Source organism: Montipora foliosa, chromosome 11 (assembly GCF_036669935.1).
Source record: "Montipora foliosa isolate CH-2021 chromosome 11, ASM3666993v2, whole genome shotgun sequence".
In the NCBI taxonomy this organism is placed as follows: Eukaryota; Metazoa; Cnidaria; class Anthozoa; order Scleractinia; family Acroporidae; genus Montipora; species Montipora foliosa.
Window position 1 is genome coordinate 18,097,410 of NC_090879.1, and position 17,500 is coordinate 18,114,909.

General features: G+C 39.0%; 2 protein-coding genes and 1 long non-coding RNA gene across 7 annotated transcripts in view; 1 reads left to right on the plus strand and 2 right to left on the minus strand.

Annotated features, from left to right (window-relative positions):
• Positions 1–1,618, plus strand: part of LOC137977765 (uncharacterized) — a 1,816-nt gene extending 198 nt beyond the window's left edge. The window contains exons 1-3 of the long non-coding RNA XR_011117879.1: positions 1–279; positions 1,233–1,362; positions 1,482–1,618. The exon at positions 1–279 is cut by the window's left edge and continues 198 nt beyond it. This is a non-coding gene — a long non-coding RNA (uncharacterized lncRNA). The remainder of the gene's footprint in view (positions 280–1,232; positions 1,363–1,481) is intronic.
• On the minus strand, positions 1,417–11,672 carry LOC137977763 (uncharacterized). 3 transcript variants are annotated; one of them, XM_068825093.1, is made up of 4 exons: positions 11,355–11,672; positions 10,812–11,086; positions 6,616–6,706; positions 1,417–5,447 (listed from the first exon to the last, which is right to left on the minus strand). In XM_068825093.1, the coding sequence occupies exons 3-4, from the start codon at positions 6,680–6,682 to the stop codon at positions 3,298–3,300; spliced, it is 2,217 nt and encodes a 738-aa protein (XP_068681194.1). In that variant the 5' UTR covers positions 6,683–6,706; positions 10,812–11,086; positions 11,355–11,672; the 3' UTR covers positions 1,417–3,297. The 3 variants fall into 3 exon arrangements, with proteins under 3 accessions (XP_068681194.1, XP_068681193.1, XP_068681192.1); XM_068825092.1 differs by lacking the exon at positions 10,812–11,086; XM_068825091.1 differs by lacking the exons at positions 10,812–11,086; positions 11,355–11,672 and adding an exon at positions 7,956–8,112.
• Positions 11,673–13,795: 2,123 nt separating this feature from the next.
• LOC137977112 (acetoacetyl-CoA synthetase-like) overlaps positions 13,796–17,500 on the minus strand; it is a 19,775-nt gene continuing 16,070 nt past the window's right edge. For all 3 annotated transcript variants that reach the window (XM_068824391.1, XM_068824390.1, XM_068824392.1), the window contains 5 exons: positions 16,237–16,362; positions 16,008–16,077; positions 15,526–15,584; positions 14,797–14,896; positions 13,796–14,387 (listed from right to left, as the gene is read on the minus strand). In XM_068824391.1, coding sequence (XP_068680492.1) covers positions 14,138–14,387; positions 14,797–14,896; positions 15,526–15,584; positions 16,008–16,077; positions 16,237–16,362 — 605 coding nt within the window. In that variant the 3' untranslated portion in view covers positions 13,796–14,137. The remainder of the gene's footprint in view (positions 14,388–14,796; positions 14,897–15,525; positions 15,585–16,007; positions 16,078–16,236; positions 16,363–17,500) is intronic.

The following is a 17,500-nucleotide window of genomic DNA, read 5'->3' on the forward strand; positions in this document are numbered from 1 at the left end:
TTCGAGCGTTAGCCCTTCGCAGAGCTCTCAAGTCTTACGATTGAGCGTGAGTATCACGCATCTCAATGCAATCTCAAGCTCTCACGCCGACACAAGCATTTCGATTATCTGTACGGTGGTCGATGATAAAACCAAATTTCTCTATGATTGGTTACTCGCTGAAACGTCTTCATGTAACAGTAATGAAGAATGAAGTCATAGAAAATATTATATAAACGATACCAAGCAACTCTTTGAGAAATGTGTCACAAATGACGATGGAATAGAACCACCTAGAGGGTAGGTATTCAGCATCAAATGTCTCGAAAAGCGTGAGAAGATCTGAATGTCAGCACCATTGAACTTACATACCGGAGGGTGTCAAGTGCAGGTGCAGTTCACTGTTTTACGTATACCATAACTGAAAGGAAAGGAACTTTATTTAAGTGTCTAGTCGTTCTAGCGCTGGCGCGCTAGTTGGGGACACTGTAAACTGAAATTAACAATGAAAGTAAATCAACCCAAACCTTTACAAAAACCTTTACAAAAATGCTAACCTTCAGCTTAAACATTCTTTCTTAGGCCTAATGTTAGCAATAGTGAAGGTTTGAGTTGTTTCAGCTATAATAGTGAAACAATGACCTGCAACCCTAGCCTGCAACCTCTGTCTAACGCCAGGCGATTTTACTGGTCAATGGGGAACCCCTGGGAGTCAATAACCGTTTTTATACTAGAGACGCATAATTCATCTGGGACGAACTTGGGCAAACATTTTTTCTGCCTCTGTTAAATTCGTCTAGTATAAAGACGGCCACAAGATGCATTATGCGTCTGGACGAAGAATCTATTTTAGTGCGTCTTCGAAGACGCACTAAACTGGAAAGTTCGTCCAGACGCATTATGCGTCTAGTGCTCGTCTTTATACTAGACGAATTTAACAGACGCAGAAAAAATGTTTGCCCAAGTTCGTCCAAGACGAATTATGCGTCTCATATAGTTCGTCCCGTCTTTACACTAGACAGATAATATGAGAGACGCATAACTCGTCTGGACGGATTATGGGTCTCTAGTATAAAAACGGCCAATGGGTTAATAACAATAATTATAACTTCAAGTGAGTACATAAAAAAGCCCTAATAATCACCAATAAAACAGTAGTTTGCAATCATTAGTAATGAGAAAAATAATGGTCATAAAGTGCCTTTTTAAACATTTTTTGTAGTCTTATCTTTTATTGACTCACTCCTCTTTAGTGAAGAACAGAATAAATAACTGGGAAATCGAGTGCCAAAAAAAAATGTTGGAAGAGCAAGAGAGGCCACATGCAAAGGAGAAAAAAAGGAAGGGCACTGATTGTTACACTGGTTTGGGTGAGAGAAGAAGGTGAGTGGGGACTTGCTCTGAGACCCCATAATAAGGGAAATCTTCCAATTCAGCTTAAAGCAAAAAAACTTTATTCACACCTCATTCTATATGCCTTCTCATTTTACACTATGTTTCAGATAACGGCAAAAACAATGAAACAACAACTCCCTTGGGTCTTAAATTACTTCACAAAAGCAATGGCCAGTGAAGATGCTAATGATGGCTAAAACATGTACATCTGCTTTCTAATTCGTGCATCTAGAATTTTAAGGTTTCTTGTTGCAAGATAAATAACAGGTATGTGTATTTTATTTACAATATTAGGCATCCTAACCACAAATCATATTTATGAACTCTTCAAGGTCACATCTAGTTCAACTTGAGATGTAAAAGGCAACTTCGAGGTAATTGACGTCCGTTTTGGTTGGTTTTACTTCTGCAGAGTCTGATTAAGAGACAATTTATCTTGAAAAACTAATACATGTATGCAGCTAGATGTAATGTTAACAACACAATAAATCAAAAATGTTTGCCAGGGCTTGGATTCCTGAAAACAAATAATAATATTGAATGATCTCTATGGATGGAGCAATGTAATGAAATTTTAAGCACTTGGTTATTACAAAACCTGAACAGTGAGTTACTATGCTCGACCCATACAGCTAATATTATTGTGAGGTCATTAACCTATTGATGCCAACTTGGCAGATAAGTTTTCTGCACAACAAAAATTTCCTAATTCATATTGCTTTGGTCAGTGTCTTCTGACTGGTCATTGAATGGGAACAATCAACATCCACTTGCCTTTTGTGGGACAGAAACATATAAACTCAGGATCACTAAAATTCAACAACAGAAAATGTAACCATTGCTAACAGCAAGCTAAAAGGTGGATATTTATACTTCAGCAACATTTTCTCCAACACCTTTGAATCAGTTGGGACAGAATTGTTTACTTACAGTAATGAATAATGAAAGTGCATTGCATGATAATGAACTACCTCTGAAAATTTTCTCTGAGCAATGGTGCTTTGAAATTTTGAAATTTTACAAAGAATGTATGGTAGCATTAGCACCTTTCTCACCCAAGAATTTATCCCCAGTTTTAGATGGCTAATTTTACTTGCTCGTAATCAAAGCTTAAAGGGTTTAAACTGGAGATTTTACTAAGTTTAACAAGTTCTTTTGCCTTGTGAAGTCTTTGTAAAATTAATAAGGATGATGCCTTCTGTGAGCAAACTTTTGTGTTAGACCCACTTTCATATGTTCGCAATTTGTTTCACAGACCGATGTTTGGCAAGATTAAAACAAAGCTTCTACTTATTCCTGCCAAGGAAACGCCTAATATGGGCAGTAAACAGTTCAATTGCCCAACATTACTGGATTTCAAATGATGTCAAAGCAAAACTTTCCAGATAGTTCCATGGAGAGATGATGTTGTTTGCATTCGCATTTGCTAAGCCAATGAAAATTTGCACTTTGTTTTTGTTCAATAAGCCAATTAAATGTTTTGCATTTTGATTTTCGTTCTGTGTTATGTTATTTTTCAAGGTCATATGAAAGTCGCTCTAATGAAAGAAAAATAATGGTAACAATGACATGAGCAAAGATTGCCTTATTAGGTTGGATTTTAGGGTTAGGGTTCCTTCAATCCTGGATTTTTCAGACCTACTTGCAACTGGTAAGTTCCTTATCTAACTGTGATGACCTTTCTATCTTTCATGTCCATTCTGCAGTTCACATAATGAAATGTCATAAGATTATATTCTAAAATAATGTTCAACAATTTCAGTTACAGACGACATCCCTGTCTGGTCTATTATTCAACTTTAACTTTCTGGACTACTTAGTTCATAACAATCTTGTAAAACAATATATTTATAAATAGCAAAAATATCTCGAAAAGTTTTTTTTCTTAAATATTTAAAGTCGACTACACGTATGAAAACTGTTTTAAACCGGTTCTTCTTTCAGAACTTGCCTAAAATTTTTCAACAATATGACAACCATTTCTTGTGACTCTTCTGAAAGGGATTGGTGGCAGTTCTCTGTGCTTTGTAGCTGAGGTGTACTCCTTTGTTTGGAAGTTTCACAATACCTTACACCTTCACCTTGTGATTCAAATAATCTGTCATCAGCGATACTTGGATCCCCTTTTCTACATGCAGTTTTAAAAGAACTACGCCTTTTCCAGAGTGGCTCCATTGGAACATGAAGCAGTGAATTGGCTATATGTTCGTTCTCTTTATGTATCCTATTATTTGCTGTGTCACTGTGATCTGTCAATAATTGTGAAATTTTGGAACAAATTTCACTGTCAGAAATGCAAGTTTGATCTGACAGTTGCAGAGAGTAGAGCTTTGAACAATACTTGCAACTCTTTTTTGCATTGCTCTTTATTATTGCCAAATTAAGCTGGTCTGCAGATGCAGCTTGTCTCAACTCTGTCTCTTTTTCATGAATCATGTTGATGGAATGTACACCACCCTTCCCATTGCTCCCTGTGGTGTCCGTACTTCCACCCTTAGAAAATAATGCAGTCTCATTTGGAGCATTTGGTGCAGTGTTCTCTTGTACTGATGAACTTGACTTCAAAGCTAATACCAAACAATATATGGAGAAAGCTAAAATAATAATGCATAAAAGTCCCAGAAGAGTGAAAAGTGCGCTCTCCAAGATGGAAAAGTCGTCCACAAAGACCCTTCTTGAAATTCCTTCCAATGTTGTGTCATTTCTTTTTGTTGATATGACCTTCCCTCTAGTCGCTGTAAGAATTGTTTTTAGGGTGGTTTTGGGGGTAAAACGTTCTTCAGTGACAGTAATGGTACCGTTGATGTCAACTTCTCTTTGTGTGTAAAAGCATGTATGCTTCCTTGACAGGAGCCCAAAAGACGTGTAAACCATTTCCACCTCCTTTGGTTCTTGTTTCATTCTTGTGGAGATGTGACAAACCACAAAGCATCGCGCTAGCTTTCCGAGTTGTTTGAAGTATTCAGACAATTCTGCTGGGAAGAGCTCTTTTGCCTTGTTGACTTGATTCAGAGTCCATTTGTTTGATGTTAATGGTGATTTAATTGTTTTATTTGATTGCCGTCTACTTAAGCTTATGGACATGACATTAGCATTTAAGATTTCCACAAGTTGTTCCTGTGTCTTTGCAACTAGAGCATGCACAATCTTGTAGGTTGATCTCAACTCTCTTAGGTGATTAGATGATTTTCTTTTCACCTTCAGTCTGAATAAAATGGAGAATTTTTTGCTGTTTCCATAGACTTTATCAATGATGAGCTGTGCACTGTTTATAAGTTCGTTGCTTTCTGCCAAATACTGAGTAGTGCTGCCTGGACCCAAAACTTTGTCTTTGTGATTAATCACCATTTCATATTCCAGAAGAGTCCGGTAAATCTGGGGTCCTTTGTTTGAAAAGCTCGGCAACCACGTTCTTTTGTCCCCACTGATCAAGTTCACAGTGATGTTGACTGGAGGAATTGAAGGTATTAACTTCAAACAATCCATCTTGGTATCAGCACAAGCTCGAGGTAACCTTACAAATGGGAAGATTTGTTGCACTGCATTCTGGGTCTCCTCAAATGTCAAACCACCAAAGGGCAAGTGCCTCCTCCTTCCTTTGTTGTAGGCCATGGACATAGTATTCACAAGGTGGCATTGAAATGGCAAGGGAAACTTTTCAAACATTTTCCAAAGTTTGTGGTCAATGATTCTGACACATTTGCTTGTTTTAAGATGGCGCATACCCATCCGAAAACGATCAAATGAAAAACTGTCATTAATATTGTGTTTCCATTCTGTATTGTGTTTCCATTGTGTATAGTTGTTGAGAAGTTCTTTTATGTCTGACACACTGCAGGAGGTTGCCTTGGAAATATTATCAAGGAGTTCACTTTGCTTCATATTAGGTAGTGATAAAAACAAGGTGGCCATTTCCGCCCTAAACCTTGACAAGACTAGTGCCAATGTTTTGTTTAAATTTTGATCCGTAGTGTTCCTGGATCGTCTTCTTTCAGGGAAGCCATTAAGAAACTTGTCATCTTTTTCATCTGCTTTGCTTGAGATATCACTGTTGAAAATATTTTTTGGAAACCCTAGAAAACAATAAGGGTTGGGTAACTTATTATTTTTGTCTGAGACATACTGACAATCTACTTTATATTTGTATTTTATTATAAGTAAGGCTGAGTCTGATAGATTAATGACCAATGGATGACTAAATGAAATCATCCAACCCATTACTTTGCACCAGCCACAATTTTTCTCTTCAGTTAAATCTTAATGTTATCTTGACTACTATACTCTGCAAACAACATTCATTCGTCCTCTCATTCCTTCCATTCGTTACTATTACTTATACCTATTATCATCATCATTATTATTATTATTATTGTTGTTATTATTATTATTATTATGTTCATCATCTCTTTCTATTAACCAAGATTCTTTTAAATTTATCTCTAAATTTATTTTGAAAACAAATGAAGGACTCGTTAATTTGCTAAATATGTTTGTGTGGCTAATAAAATTGGCTTTTAGGCCACAGATTAGATGCAATTAGAATTGAGGAACTCCCAGTTTGAATTTTAGCACCTGAATATGTGGCACTGCAGGGAGTATTACTCAATAACCGGTTGGGTGGTCGGCACACGTTCAAGCATGGTCCATGCTCCATGTCCATCAGGACTATTATACATGTAAGTAACATAATGGCTGAGTTGACATATGAGAGCCTTAATTGAGACTTTACTGCATCGCAGCCAATAAAGTTAATCTGTTTAAAAGGTTAAATATGTCAGAGGCAATCAGAGAACGTAATGTATAATTGGAGTATAAACTCTTTTATCACTAAGCTGTTAACCTTCCAAAGCCCCTTCTGGTCGATTCAGGGTTCCTTGATGTGGTTGGCCGAAGCTCTCACTTTAAACCATATTATGGACAGAAAGGCTGAACTCCAGCCAATTTTTAAGGACTTAAGCAACGTTCGAGATAAAGCGGCTTTCATAGTATCACCCTTTAATACTAACTCTTCTGAGAAAAGTTTTATGACAGAAGGAAAGATTAAATGGTTCGTACATCACGCACAACACACTCTGACGAAGCAACGACAGGGAAACGCAAGTAAGGCACTCTTTAGTTTTCAAAGCGATCACAGTTATTTACCACACCGTTACACATAAACTGTGAAAACTGAGTAAACGCATCAAAGAAGGAAGGCTTTGTGTTTTTAGAGAAAAAAATAGTTTATCACGCAGTGCTTACCTAATCTGATAAACAGCAGCAACACAATCAGGACACCACCAAGATAGGAATTTCTCATTGCCTGCATCCCGTCTTCAGTATTCCTCGCTCACTAAACTCAGAACAAAACACACTTGAGTTAATCTGGGTGCTGTGTAGCTGTTTTATGCCAGTTTCGCAGCATTCATCCATTAGAGATACCTTACTTCCTCAGTTTTACTCCGGAAAAGTGTTAAAGCCGTAAACTAATCTTCAAAGAAATCTCGTGTTTAGGATGTTCCATCGTTACGGAGGGATTTATCTCCTATCGGAAAAGCGAGGGGCGCCTTGTCACCCTAAATAACGTGAAATTAAAACCGAGTAACCTTTTCACCTATTAGACAGTGGGCCATTTTGGAATGATGAAAAAAACAATTGAAACATTGCGTGATGAATGTTATCTCTTTTACCACTAACATGAAAAGTTCTTTCACAGAACATGTTCACAATGTGCTCTTTTTTCGAAATTAAAAAGGTCACACGTTACCGCGTTGGTCCAAAATGTTATATGATAAGAACATAGCCTATCTGTTTTTAATTAAGGACTTTCGACGATTAGTCGAGAAAAATTAAAGCGGACAGGCCGTTTTGAACGATGGCCAATTGAACAGAATTGTAAAATGACCCCTTCGGAGATATTCGCAGAGGCACTGCTTGAAAGCCGTATATTGTGACCACAATTTTTCGAAATTTGAATCTACCTCCACTCATGGCTATGGCAAATAGCATTTCTTAAACACGAAAAATGTTTGTTCCCAATGGTAGCAGAGGTTGTTACTTAGTTAATGAGCATCGAAAGTTCTTATAACATTAAAAGACCAATAGTTTTTGGGTTCAGAAGCGCTGATCGGTGACGTTGAAAGTGATAAAACACTACTACGCCCGATCGACAAAGCGGACGACTACGAACAAACAGATTTTCTTGCCGTGAACCGAAGAAGTCAAAACTATACTCTGCAACGAATGTGAAAGCTGATTAATACACCAAGTGAAAACAGATTCCAAGGAATTTTCACTTCATCTCTCTGTTTAACTGACTTACAATAAACCAGGATAGATGTAAGTTATATCAATTGTGGTCATCCTGTGACCATAGTCTAGTTGTCTTTCCCGTGAATTTCGAAGCGTTTGTTAACTTTACGAAAATGCAAGGGTTCGGTAAGTGCCAAGGCAAGAGGGTTTCCCCATCATAGTTCACTATGGCGATACTCTTCACTATGGCGATCAATATCCATTCGTCATCTGCACGATAAACCCTTGGTTCGGTCGTACATTAATTGTCTTTGGATTCGACATGAAAGGGTATTGATAGACGTGATTACCTCGTAATGTGCCTTCAAGAAACCCAGCTTGGACGATCATCAGTGTTAACAATTCTCAAATACATATCACGGAACACATCCATTTCGAACAATTGGCAGCCACTTTAGGTGCACGGATTGCGTTTGATTGACAGGTCAGGATAAGGTGACATGCTGGGCGTGTGACAAGCGAAAATCACGTCAATTTTCGTTTTCAAGAAATATCAAATTTGGCAAAGTTCACGGTCTGGGTTCTTTCAAATGAACCAATCCCGCTTCGTCCGGCATCGATCAAGAAGAAATCAAACCATAACTCGATTTCCATCCTTTCATCTGTTGGGAGGATGCACCGGATTATTCGTGGAAAATTTCATTGGACTCGGGCTTAGAGATAGATAAAGTATACAGATCTGATATCACCGACTGCCCTGCGCCCTCAGAGGCAGTTATTTATGATAAAACGTAAAGAGATTATTAACCACAAATGGAAACGTAACCCTGAATTTTCTTTGCTCTTTTGGGCGTTTTAAAAGACATCGCCCTTGATGAAGCTGACAACAAGTATTTCTATTTATTCCCTCGTTCACGATTGACCTGGGTGCATTGAACTTTCTATCGCTGCTTTTGGCAAACACTGAACTTAAGTCAACTTGAAGGTGAACGGAAATTTTTAGTACATTCGCTGTCGCTCACGATTTCCTTGCTTTTATCGAAACTATGCGATACATTTTGCACCTTTATGCACCTTGTTGCCAAGTCAGTCTGTTAGTCTATTGTTAGTGCAGTAAAGGATCTCGATGCAAAGTTCATCTCTTCAAGAGTTCGAACTGCAGGTTAATTATTTTCAATGTTTTTCTAAGGTGCCTTGTGCGTTCCTGAATTTCTTAGGACTCCATCAGGTCTGTAATGACATCGCATTGTTTATCTACTTTCCGTATCACACCCGGTATATCACACGGTATCACAATATTCGCATTTCCTGGTTTTTGTTTTTTTATCATAAGGTGGAGCTGAGTGAAAGAGTTCTTTGACTGTTAGTTTCCGAAGGGATATTTAAATTGTTCAGAAGGGTGTTTTTTTTTTCCTGTTCGGGACAGAAACACTCAAAGTTGTCACAAACAACAGATGAAGTTCCCCTTCTTTTTGTAAAGAATTGAAGACCAAAATATCTCCATTAAATCCTGAAATCATCAAGAAAGTAATCTTCTAATCTTTATACTCCTGCTTAAGTTATCTAAAGCAACCTGTGGTGAGCTCATCTTAGGGGTCAGGTCTCTGTCAACTCTTAAAGCCATCGACTTGACGTTGAAAGAATGCTCAAATCTTTGACATTTTGAAACATCAAGGACCTTGACGAAAGGAGTGATGATATGGTTTGGCGAGGAAGCTAAAGCGAGGTACTTTTCAGAAAAACTTTGCCGGTCGCGAATCCGAAATCCAATGCACGTCACCCGTAGATTTTAATAGAAACATTCAATCAAAACCCCTATGGTGTCCAAGAGATTCAAGAAAATAATTATCTTTTGATTTCAATAGAGTGCCGTCTTGTATTTCAGAGGCATGAAGATAAGTATTTTCAAGTACGGCAATGGCAAGAATTAAGAAAGAAAGATCTTCCTTGGTAATCTTTAACCCCATTGAAAGATAGGTTTACGAGCAGCAAACAGCCTGATTTATCGTCAAAGCTGTTACATGAAGGACGTTCCTTTGATCGCAGTCAGTTTTACCGGACTATAGTCCCGGGGGGGGGGGGGGGTACTCGACATATCCCTGGGTGGGGAGGTACGGCGCGGCCCCTCATACCCTGACAAATATCCCTAATTTTCCTACCCATTTTAAGACAGAATTCTGATTTTTGATACCCTGTTTAAGACATTTAACCCAGTTTTAGACAAAAATTGATACTGAAATCGTTACCCTGATTATGAGCCCCCATCCGAACACGTGAGCGTTTCGATTTGAAAACGCATGCCTTTTTTATGCGTTTCCGCCTATCATCCACTTGCTCTGGCACGGCGTAAAACGCCTTAGAAGGTAGACGCTTCTGAAAACGCTTTACGAAGTGACAGTGAACACTAAAAGAAAAGAACGCCTTGGTGGTAGTGTGGACAGGTGAAAAAGGAGTCGGTTGAAAACAATGACGTAACATGTGAAACTGAGATTACAGTGGATAGGTAAAAATGGAGATTTTAAAAAACATTGACATAAGAGCGCGAGAGAAGTTCAAAACTAGTCGATTAACTGGTTATTTCGCGTTGCAGGGTTGCTAGGTGAAAACGATAAGAAAAAAGCGCGTGTGGTTGTAACTATTGTTCTTTGCTTTCACAAGATGACAAAGAAGCATTTTGGAAACACAATGTGAGGTTGGAGCCTGAAACTTGTGGGTTGCAAGATATTTGGACATTCTAGGAGTTTATTTAGTCTGTTAGTTCTATCTCATGTCAAACGCCACTTTGCTTGGGATCGTTTTGTCATACCTGGTATCGAACAAACTGCCATTTCTTTTTGGAATTTGTTGTTTTGTGCTTAGAGTGTGGGAGGGAAAAACTCGAAGATTTCTCTTGCTATAAGATGTTCTGGAATGCAACCGAATCTTTCTCCAATGACGTTATCATAGTTAATCATTGTGAGAGCAATAGAAGAGGTCAAAAACAATGACGCTGGCAATAGCCATGTCCCCGCCTCGTAATTTTACCGTGTTTATCCATTGCAGTTTATAGTAAAAACAACTTAAAATGACAAAAATCATTTGATCTATCTTGTTGAGTAGCTTGCTTCTTTTGCCCCACTCAAAGCCTAGCAATGGTTTCTCACTTTATTGAAATATGAATCAGTACTGATGACCAGGTGAGTGGGGAAAAAATCACAGTTAGATACCTTATTGGAGTGGCTCTTGTTGGTCTCTGGTTGACACGTGTTCAACGTTCCAACAAAAATCATCCTCGGAGTTCTTGTGTTTCTTTGAAGCCGTTGAAACTTCCTTTCTACTAATGCGTGTAACCACGGCTAACCATGAGTTTGCTAATGTTACACCAGGTTGAGCTTAGGACAACAACAGGCGCAATTCTTAGCGGTGCCCGGTGCCATGGAAGTACTTTGCAATATCATTGTACTCCCTTACTCTCAGGCAACTTCAGGTTAAGTCTCATTCACTGAATCAGAACAAATAAAATGCCATCGTTCATTTGTTTTTAAAGACGTTACGGAGCACGCAGCTGAGGGTGGTCGTCAACCAAAATGTGACTACCTCTGCATTTTTTTGTTTTGTACTTTCAAGTGTTCGGTTTTCTGTTTTGTAACTGAATATCGCCCTTAAGTAGAATTCAATACTGAACCGCTTTGGCTTGAAAGACATTTTGCGCTGTTCTTTCCCGTTACTTTTCTTACCACAAACTGTTTCATTGCATTTGTCCAACTTACCTGAACAAAGCGAGAAAATGATGCCAGTTTCATTTCCCCTCAAAGGCATCAAGAGTTACTGATAAACAATAATACGCGTGGAACAACCAACAGCAGTGTTTCATTTCGTTTCCCTCCCTCACAGAAGACAAGTCTGATTAGAACAATGATAAATATAGTGATGTTATTTCAGACACTATTTTCAGAGAGTTGAGGGAGGTAGGACCGATTGCGTGGACACAATTGCTCAGGACTTGTTATGAATGCGGATATGCCGTGAACATCTTGTTTCGATGAACAGTTTGTTCTGGAAGTCTGAAGCTGTTGCCTTTGTTCTTCAGTTCTCCAATGCCTATGTCACTATGATTGGTTGTTCTCATTGATTTCGTCATTGGCTGTTTAATCTTTTGTTTTTGGAAACGAAAACTTTATAAGCTGATTAATATCCCGTGAATACTCGTTGTATGGTGTCAAGTTATTATCTACCAAGTTAGCTGGAGTCAACAAGACAGAATGTTGCCGCCTGGCGCAAGAGTTTCGGTTACGTCTTGCATGTTATTTCTTAAGTTCACCTCCGTTGGCAAAGGCCGGAGTTCTGTTCATTTGTGCTGCAATGAATAAACCAATACGAATCTACCCACGATGCAGACGTAGCCGTAACGCTTCGCCGAGGCCGAGAGTTTCACACTGGCTCAATTAAAACTGGTTTATGGAACCAGATGCTCAAGTCTTTTTATACTCCTTCTCTTCACATTTATACAAATGAACAAATGATTACAACGCTCAAGGTGGCTCTAATTTATTTCAGACCTTCCAAAGGCGCCTCTTTATAGATTTTCTAGAAACATCGAGATTGTTTGTCATCGAAAGGTCCTTCATAATCTATAAATACGGCAATACACATAATCGTCAAAGTAAGTAATCCTATTTCAAGAGCGCTTTGTCCAAAAAAGTGCTCAGTTCCTGAATTAACCCAGTGTTTATCTGACTCTTTTTTTTTGTCCTTCGTCCTGTGTAATTCTATTGAGTGTTTTTTCTGTGAAAGAGATCCTTTCAAAACAGACGGCATCTTTGAGGCGATTTGCTTCCCGCAGCTACTATTATTCCACCGTGTAATTGCTTTCAAGGCCGGGGATTGTTGCCAGTTTAGGAGATGGGCAATACCACCTGATTTCTTTTTGGTAAACCCAAAAGGTAATCTTACCCTCGACACTGAAGCACATGCTGACTTATTGGTCCTCAGTTGAGGACAAAACCTGTGTGCGGAGAAGCCCCGCAAGTTTGATTTTACACCACCATAAGCTCTAAAGTCGGGTGAAAAAAGTCGAGAAAAATTTCGATTTTGGTTTTAGGATAAAAACCAAAGGTCAAGAAAAATGTAGAGAAAAGAAAAATCGAGCACGAATTTTGCACGGCACTAACCGGGCACCGTACCTGTGAGCCATATGAAATATGCAACGAAAGAAGACAAATAAGCAGGTATTGCTATATTCCGACGAGTGGCTTTTAACTGAATTTCGGTGAAAAGCCACTCCATGGAAGGTGACGCGCCGACAGCCGCTGTCGAGTAGACCAATTTCGAAATATTAATATTCAGCTTGATAGCGATGCAGAGAGGACAAAAACAATAGGAACAAGTTGCAATGAATGTGAAAGATATTAACATATCAGGCACTTTCCTTTGTCTTTGTCCAGGGGGAAAAGCAGTGCAAATTCAGCGCTTACTAGCTAAACTGTTGTAGGAAACCCCCCCCCCCCCCCCCCTCCTTAAAACGGCATATATAGGGGAAATGAAACTAACGATGTACGTAGCTACAAGAGAATAATTGTTGAGATCAAGTTTGATGCACACAGGATTTGAACACGGACGAGTCTTCAGCAGAGAGCTGTGACGATATCAGGATTCAAAAATATTTTTAATTGTTTACTTGCCGATGGAATCTGGATTAACAGGATAAACATTTATTCTGAAAAAGTCTGGTTTTTCTCTATTATTACCACCAGAAAACGTCTATTATCGTTGTCTTCATAACAGCAAATGCGAAAATGACCTACTACGTTATTCAGTTTCTCATTTCAGAAATGGAACCCACGCTTCATGTTCACCTGTGCCACATGTTTGGGAATGCACGTTTTTATACTAGAGACGCATATTAGCCCATTTCCAAGTTGCTGTTTGCCTCGGTTTTAAACCGAGTCCTGGTGCACAACCATTCATATGCGTCTTGTGCCGGTCTTTATACTGGACGAATTTAAGAGATGCAGAAAAAATATTTGCCCAAGTTCGTCCCAGACTGATTACGCGTCTTATATAGTTCGTCCCATCTTTACACTAAAAGGAATAAAATGAGAGACGCATAATTCGCCTGGACATATTAAGCGTCTCTAGTGTAAAAACGGCCAGTTTTAGCAAGGAAACTATTACTAGAAATAGCGACAAAATGATATCATGAACCACCCTATCATTTAAATCTCCGATGTGCATTTATTTATTTATTTATTTATTTATACATCATTTAAGACGTCATATGTTTTTTATCCGAATCCGAATTGTGATTTTTCAAAATACGTACAAGGATGAAAATTTGCAGCAGCAGATTTTGTTTGTGTTTTGACAACATCCCTTAATTAATCTACGATTGCTGGACGAGTTGAAATTTTCTTGAGGAATTGCTCTTAAATCTCTTTCATGTCAATAATAATGTTACCGAAATTCACAGATTAGCTCAATCTAGTACAATAAATATCATCTGTACATTTTTTTCCGCAATGAAAATAATATAACTATATCGATTCTCTAAAATTCAGTACGCCCCATTTATCTGTTTCAGTTCCGGTATATTGAAGAAAAAGTCCAGTGAATTAGGGTTAGCAAGAGCGCCTCTGCTTGTCACTCGCTCTCCTCCCAGAATTTTTTTCACTGCGACTTCCACTTTCTTACCACTGGCTGTGTAAGGGATTTCTTTAGTTTCAAGTACAATCTCTGGAACGTGACGCGCCGATAGCCGCTGTCGAATTGTGGTCTTTACCATTGCCTTCAGCTCGTTGTTGAACCTGCAATCAAAATCAAACGGCAAACTAGTGGGTGATTCAGCAAATATTCAGTGCCGTTTTTCTATAAGGTGTTTACATAGGATACCTTGGAACAAATGCGGGGTCTTGTTTCTCGCATCCGTTGCCTTCAGGGCAAGATGATTGACTGCCAAAGTACATAAAGCTATGCACGCATTTCGTGCTCTACCAAAGGCGTAAATCGCTGTTCGGTTGTCCCAAATTTGTAACACGCTCAGAGCATGTTTCTTGAAATGGCCCTTAATAGGGAATGCGTAGTACATGACAAAACGGATCGTTGCCCGACATAAAGCTGTTATGTTTTCGAAATTCAATTTTTTCCAACCCCTTTTTCCCTTTGGTATAATCCGAGTCCATCAAATATATATCATATCCATTGACTGATCATTACCTGAATCCGTTGGCTATTTTCAAGAACAGTACAACTCGTTCTCCTTCGTCGGTTGGCTGCCCAACACACAAACTGTCCTCCACTTCTTCGAATTGCTCAACTACAAAATGAGAACCTCTTCTAATTTTAATCTTCGAATTCGATTTAGATGATTGACGCCTGTGTCTAAACTGACAACTACTGAAACAACCAGTTCTACAACGGGGCCATGCAGGACTTCGTTTTACTCAAACTAACTCTATTACGGGGTGTCGACGTAAATTTGTTGACAGGAAAAGGCACACATGATGTATTTAGTGGGATTTCTGACTCATTTTAAACAAGATGCCTCGTTTTGTCTGGTCGACGCTTGTTTCAATAGAAAGACAAATATTCCAACAGATGACTACCATAATCAGTTCATATATAGTGGGTCTCTTCATGCACATTGACATGATGCGCTTATTGAGTTGTCAGTCTCCCTGCTCTTTCTATCTGTCGGCTTTACCAAGCTACAATTTTATCCCTCATCTAGTAATGGCCTTTTTCTCACGAGTCTCCTTTAGCTCAGTGATTGAGCATCCGAATTAGAAATCGGAAGGTCGTAGGATCGACTCTTATTCGGGAGCACTCGGATTTTTTCGAGTATCCCCGAGTCACCATTAAAACTATATCATCTCTTCAACTTCCTGTGGGAGTTCAGAGGATATAAACAAAAGCATGCCGCACAGAATTCCTACTTAAGTTTACCTATGTTGTAGATTTCCGCACTTCCAAACCTAACACCTGCTGGATTCAAAGTTCCGTCACTGAAGTCCAGAATAAATAACATAAGTCAGAAGTGATATCACCATAATAGCTACCAGAAATCAATAAAACAAGAATGGCAATTAACAATCACTCACAACAGTGAACGAGATAAGAGTGTTGGTATACCATGGGTGGGCTCCCCCAGCACAGTCACTAATGAGCCTATTTTTAGAATACCCGTTCCCGCGAAAATCAGTTGTCGTGTCACTGAAAAAAACATAGCAGAAGAAGTCACGCGTGACATGGCTTCTTCTGATTGGTTCAAATTGACGGCCCTTTGTTTGTTTTGCGCGCAAAGGGTATCTAAAAATGAATACATTTGTGACTGTCCTGGCGCAAGGCCGCAAAGTGATAGATCAACGCTCTTATGTAATTCACCCTTGTCACTCAGCGATGTCAACTGAGCTTATCGCTCATTTTACCTTCTGCCAAGCATCAAAATGCCTCCTGTTGAAGAGTTAATTGAGCAGAAATCTCCATGAGTCCAAACGCCTGTTCAAGTTAAATTGAAAACTAAAAACTTTCATCCAAGTCATACAATAAGAGACAAGATAAATTAGAGATGGTCCTATGAATATACGATTTTGGTTTCCCTGTGCAACAAGTTAAATTAACGTGTCTTGGGAAATTCACTTTTATGGAGAAACTAACCTGGAAACTTGTCAAAGTAAGCCTTCTTGTACTTAAGTCCATGAGGGTCGTTCCAAAAGCAAATTGGCATGCAAGGGAAAGGCTTTATGCACACCAACTCACCGCTCTGATCATACACTGCTTCACCTACAACGTTTAATAGCACATGTGTGTGAGTAGCTTCGGGGCTGCTCAGAAGTGGGTGGCAAATTTTTCTCAATTTATGTAGTTGGCAAAATGAATTTAATATGCTTTGTGCATCTTCTACCGGTTGAATTTAGATGCGCTGGTATTTTTTCTGAAAATTGAAGTGTCCGAAAATTTTAGGGAATGAAGTCTTCATTTCAGAAATTGCTAGCGGAACGTTACCGGCTTCCAGGAAACCATTTGCTCATCCGACGCTGCTAGGTGACTTTTTTAAGTGCCAAACTTGAATTGCAAAAACATCCGTTCCGAAAACGTAAGGCAATACTTTACCTCTGGTTCCGAATCTTTTAGGTGATGTTTTAGTAAAGAAATCTACAGCTGTCACGTAAAACCGAGATTCTCAGAACAGTAATTGACTCTCCCGAGCACATATTTCATCGAAGATTATCGTTGGGTGCCCCCTGTGCTTTGGGTTTATTGTGCATTTTAATAACTAAAACGAAATTTAGGGCCGACCCGAGCGATTCATGACACTGCTCGGAAGAGATAAAACACAACCTTCTTTATCTTAAACACATCACCACAGGCCACCATAAGTAACACCTTGGTTGGCTACAATTGTAGATATATGCGTTTGCTAAATGGTCATTCATAATTTAAAATTTCTGCAGGGAGTTCTAGCCCAGAAAAACAAAACAGTAATAAGTAAATCCTTGCCACATTTGTCGTGAGATAACAAAAGTTATGCTTTGTGATGACGCGCTTTCTATTTGTGGCCGGCAATTGACGGAAATGGCCACGTTAAGTCTCGGGTCAATCCCCTGCTTTCCACCCCACAGAAAGCTGGATACAATCAATCACGTCTCTGTGTTTGACAGGTTCACTGATAGAAGCTACGTGTGAACAATACTTGACATCCAGTGAAAACAAATCATGAAAGTACTGATGTTGGAAGACGCCGCGCTCCGTAATGTTTGGGGCCTTTTTTTATTGCTTCCCTTGCCTTTTGTGAATACCAAGCTAATTGGGGATTAAATGCTAAAATTCAAAGAGGATTTTTCCCTTGCCGCATTTAGGCCACGGGCCAAACCGCAACGCATTATCTCCCAAAAGCGAGAAAATAGATAGGTTTTTACGC

Excerpts from the sequence above, each read along its gene's own strand:
- LOC137977763 (XM_068825092.1), bottom strand. The coding sequence starts at position 6,682 with ATGCAGGCAATGAGAAATTCCTATCTTGGTGGTGTCCTGATTGTGTTG. Across the intron at positions 5,448-6,615 it reads GCTGCTGTTTATCAGATTAG|GGTTTCCAAAAAATATTTTC; the intron begins GTAAGCACTGCG and ends ATTGTTTTCTAG.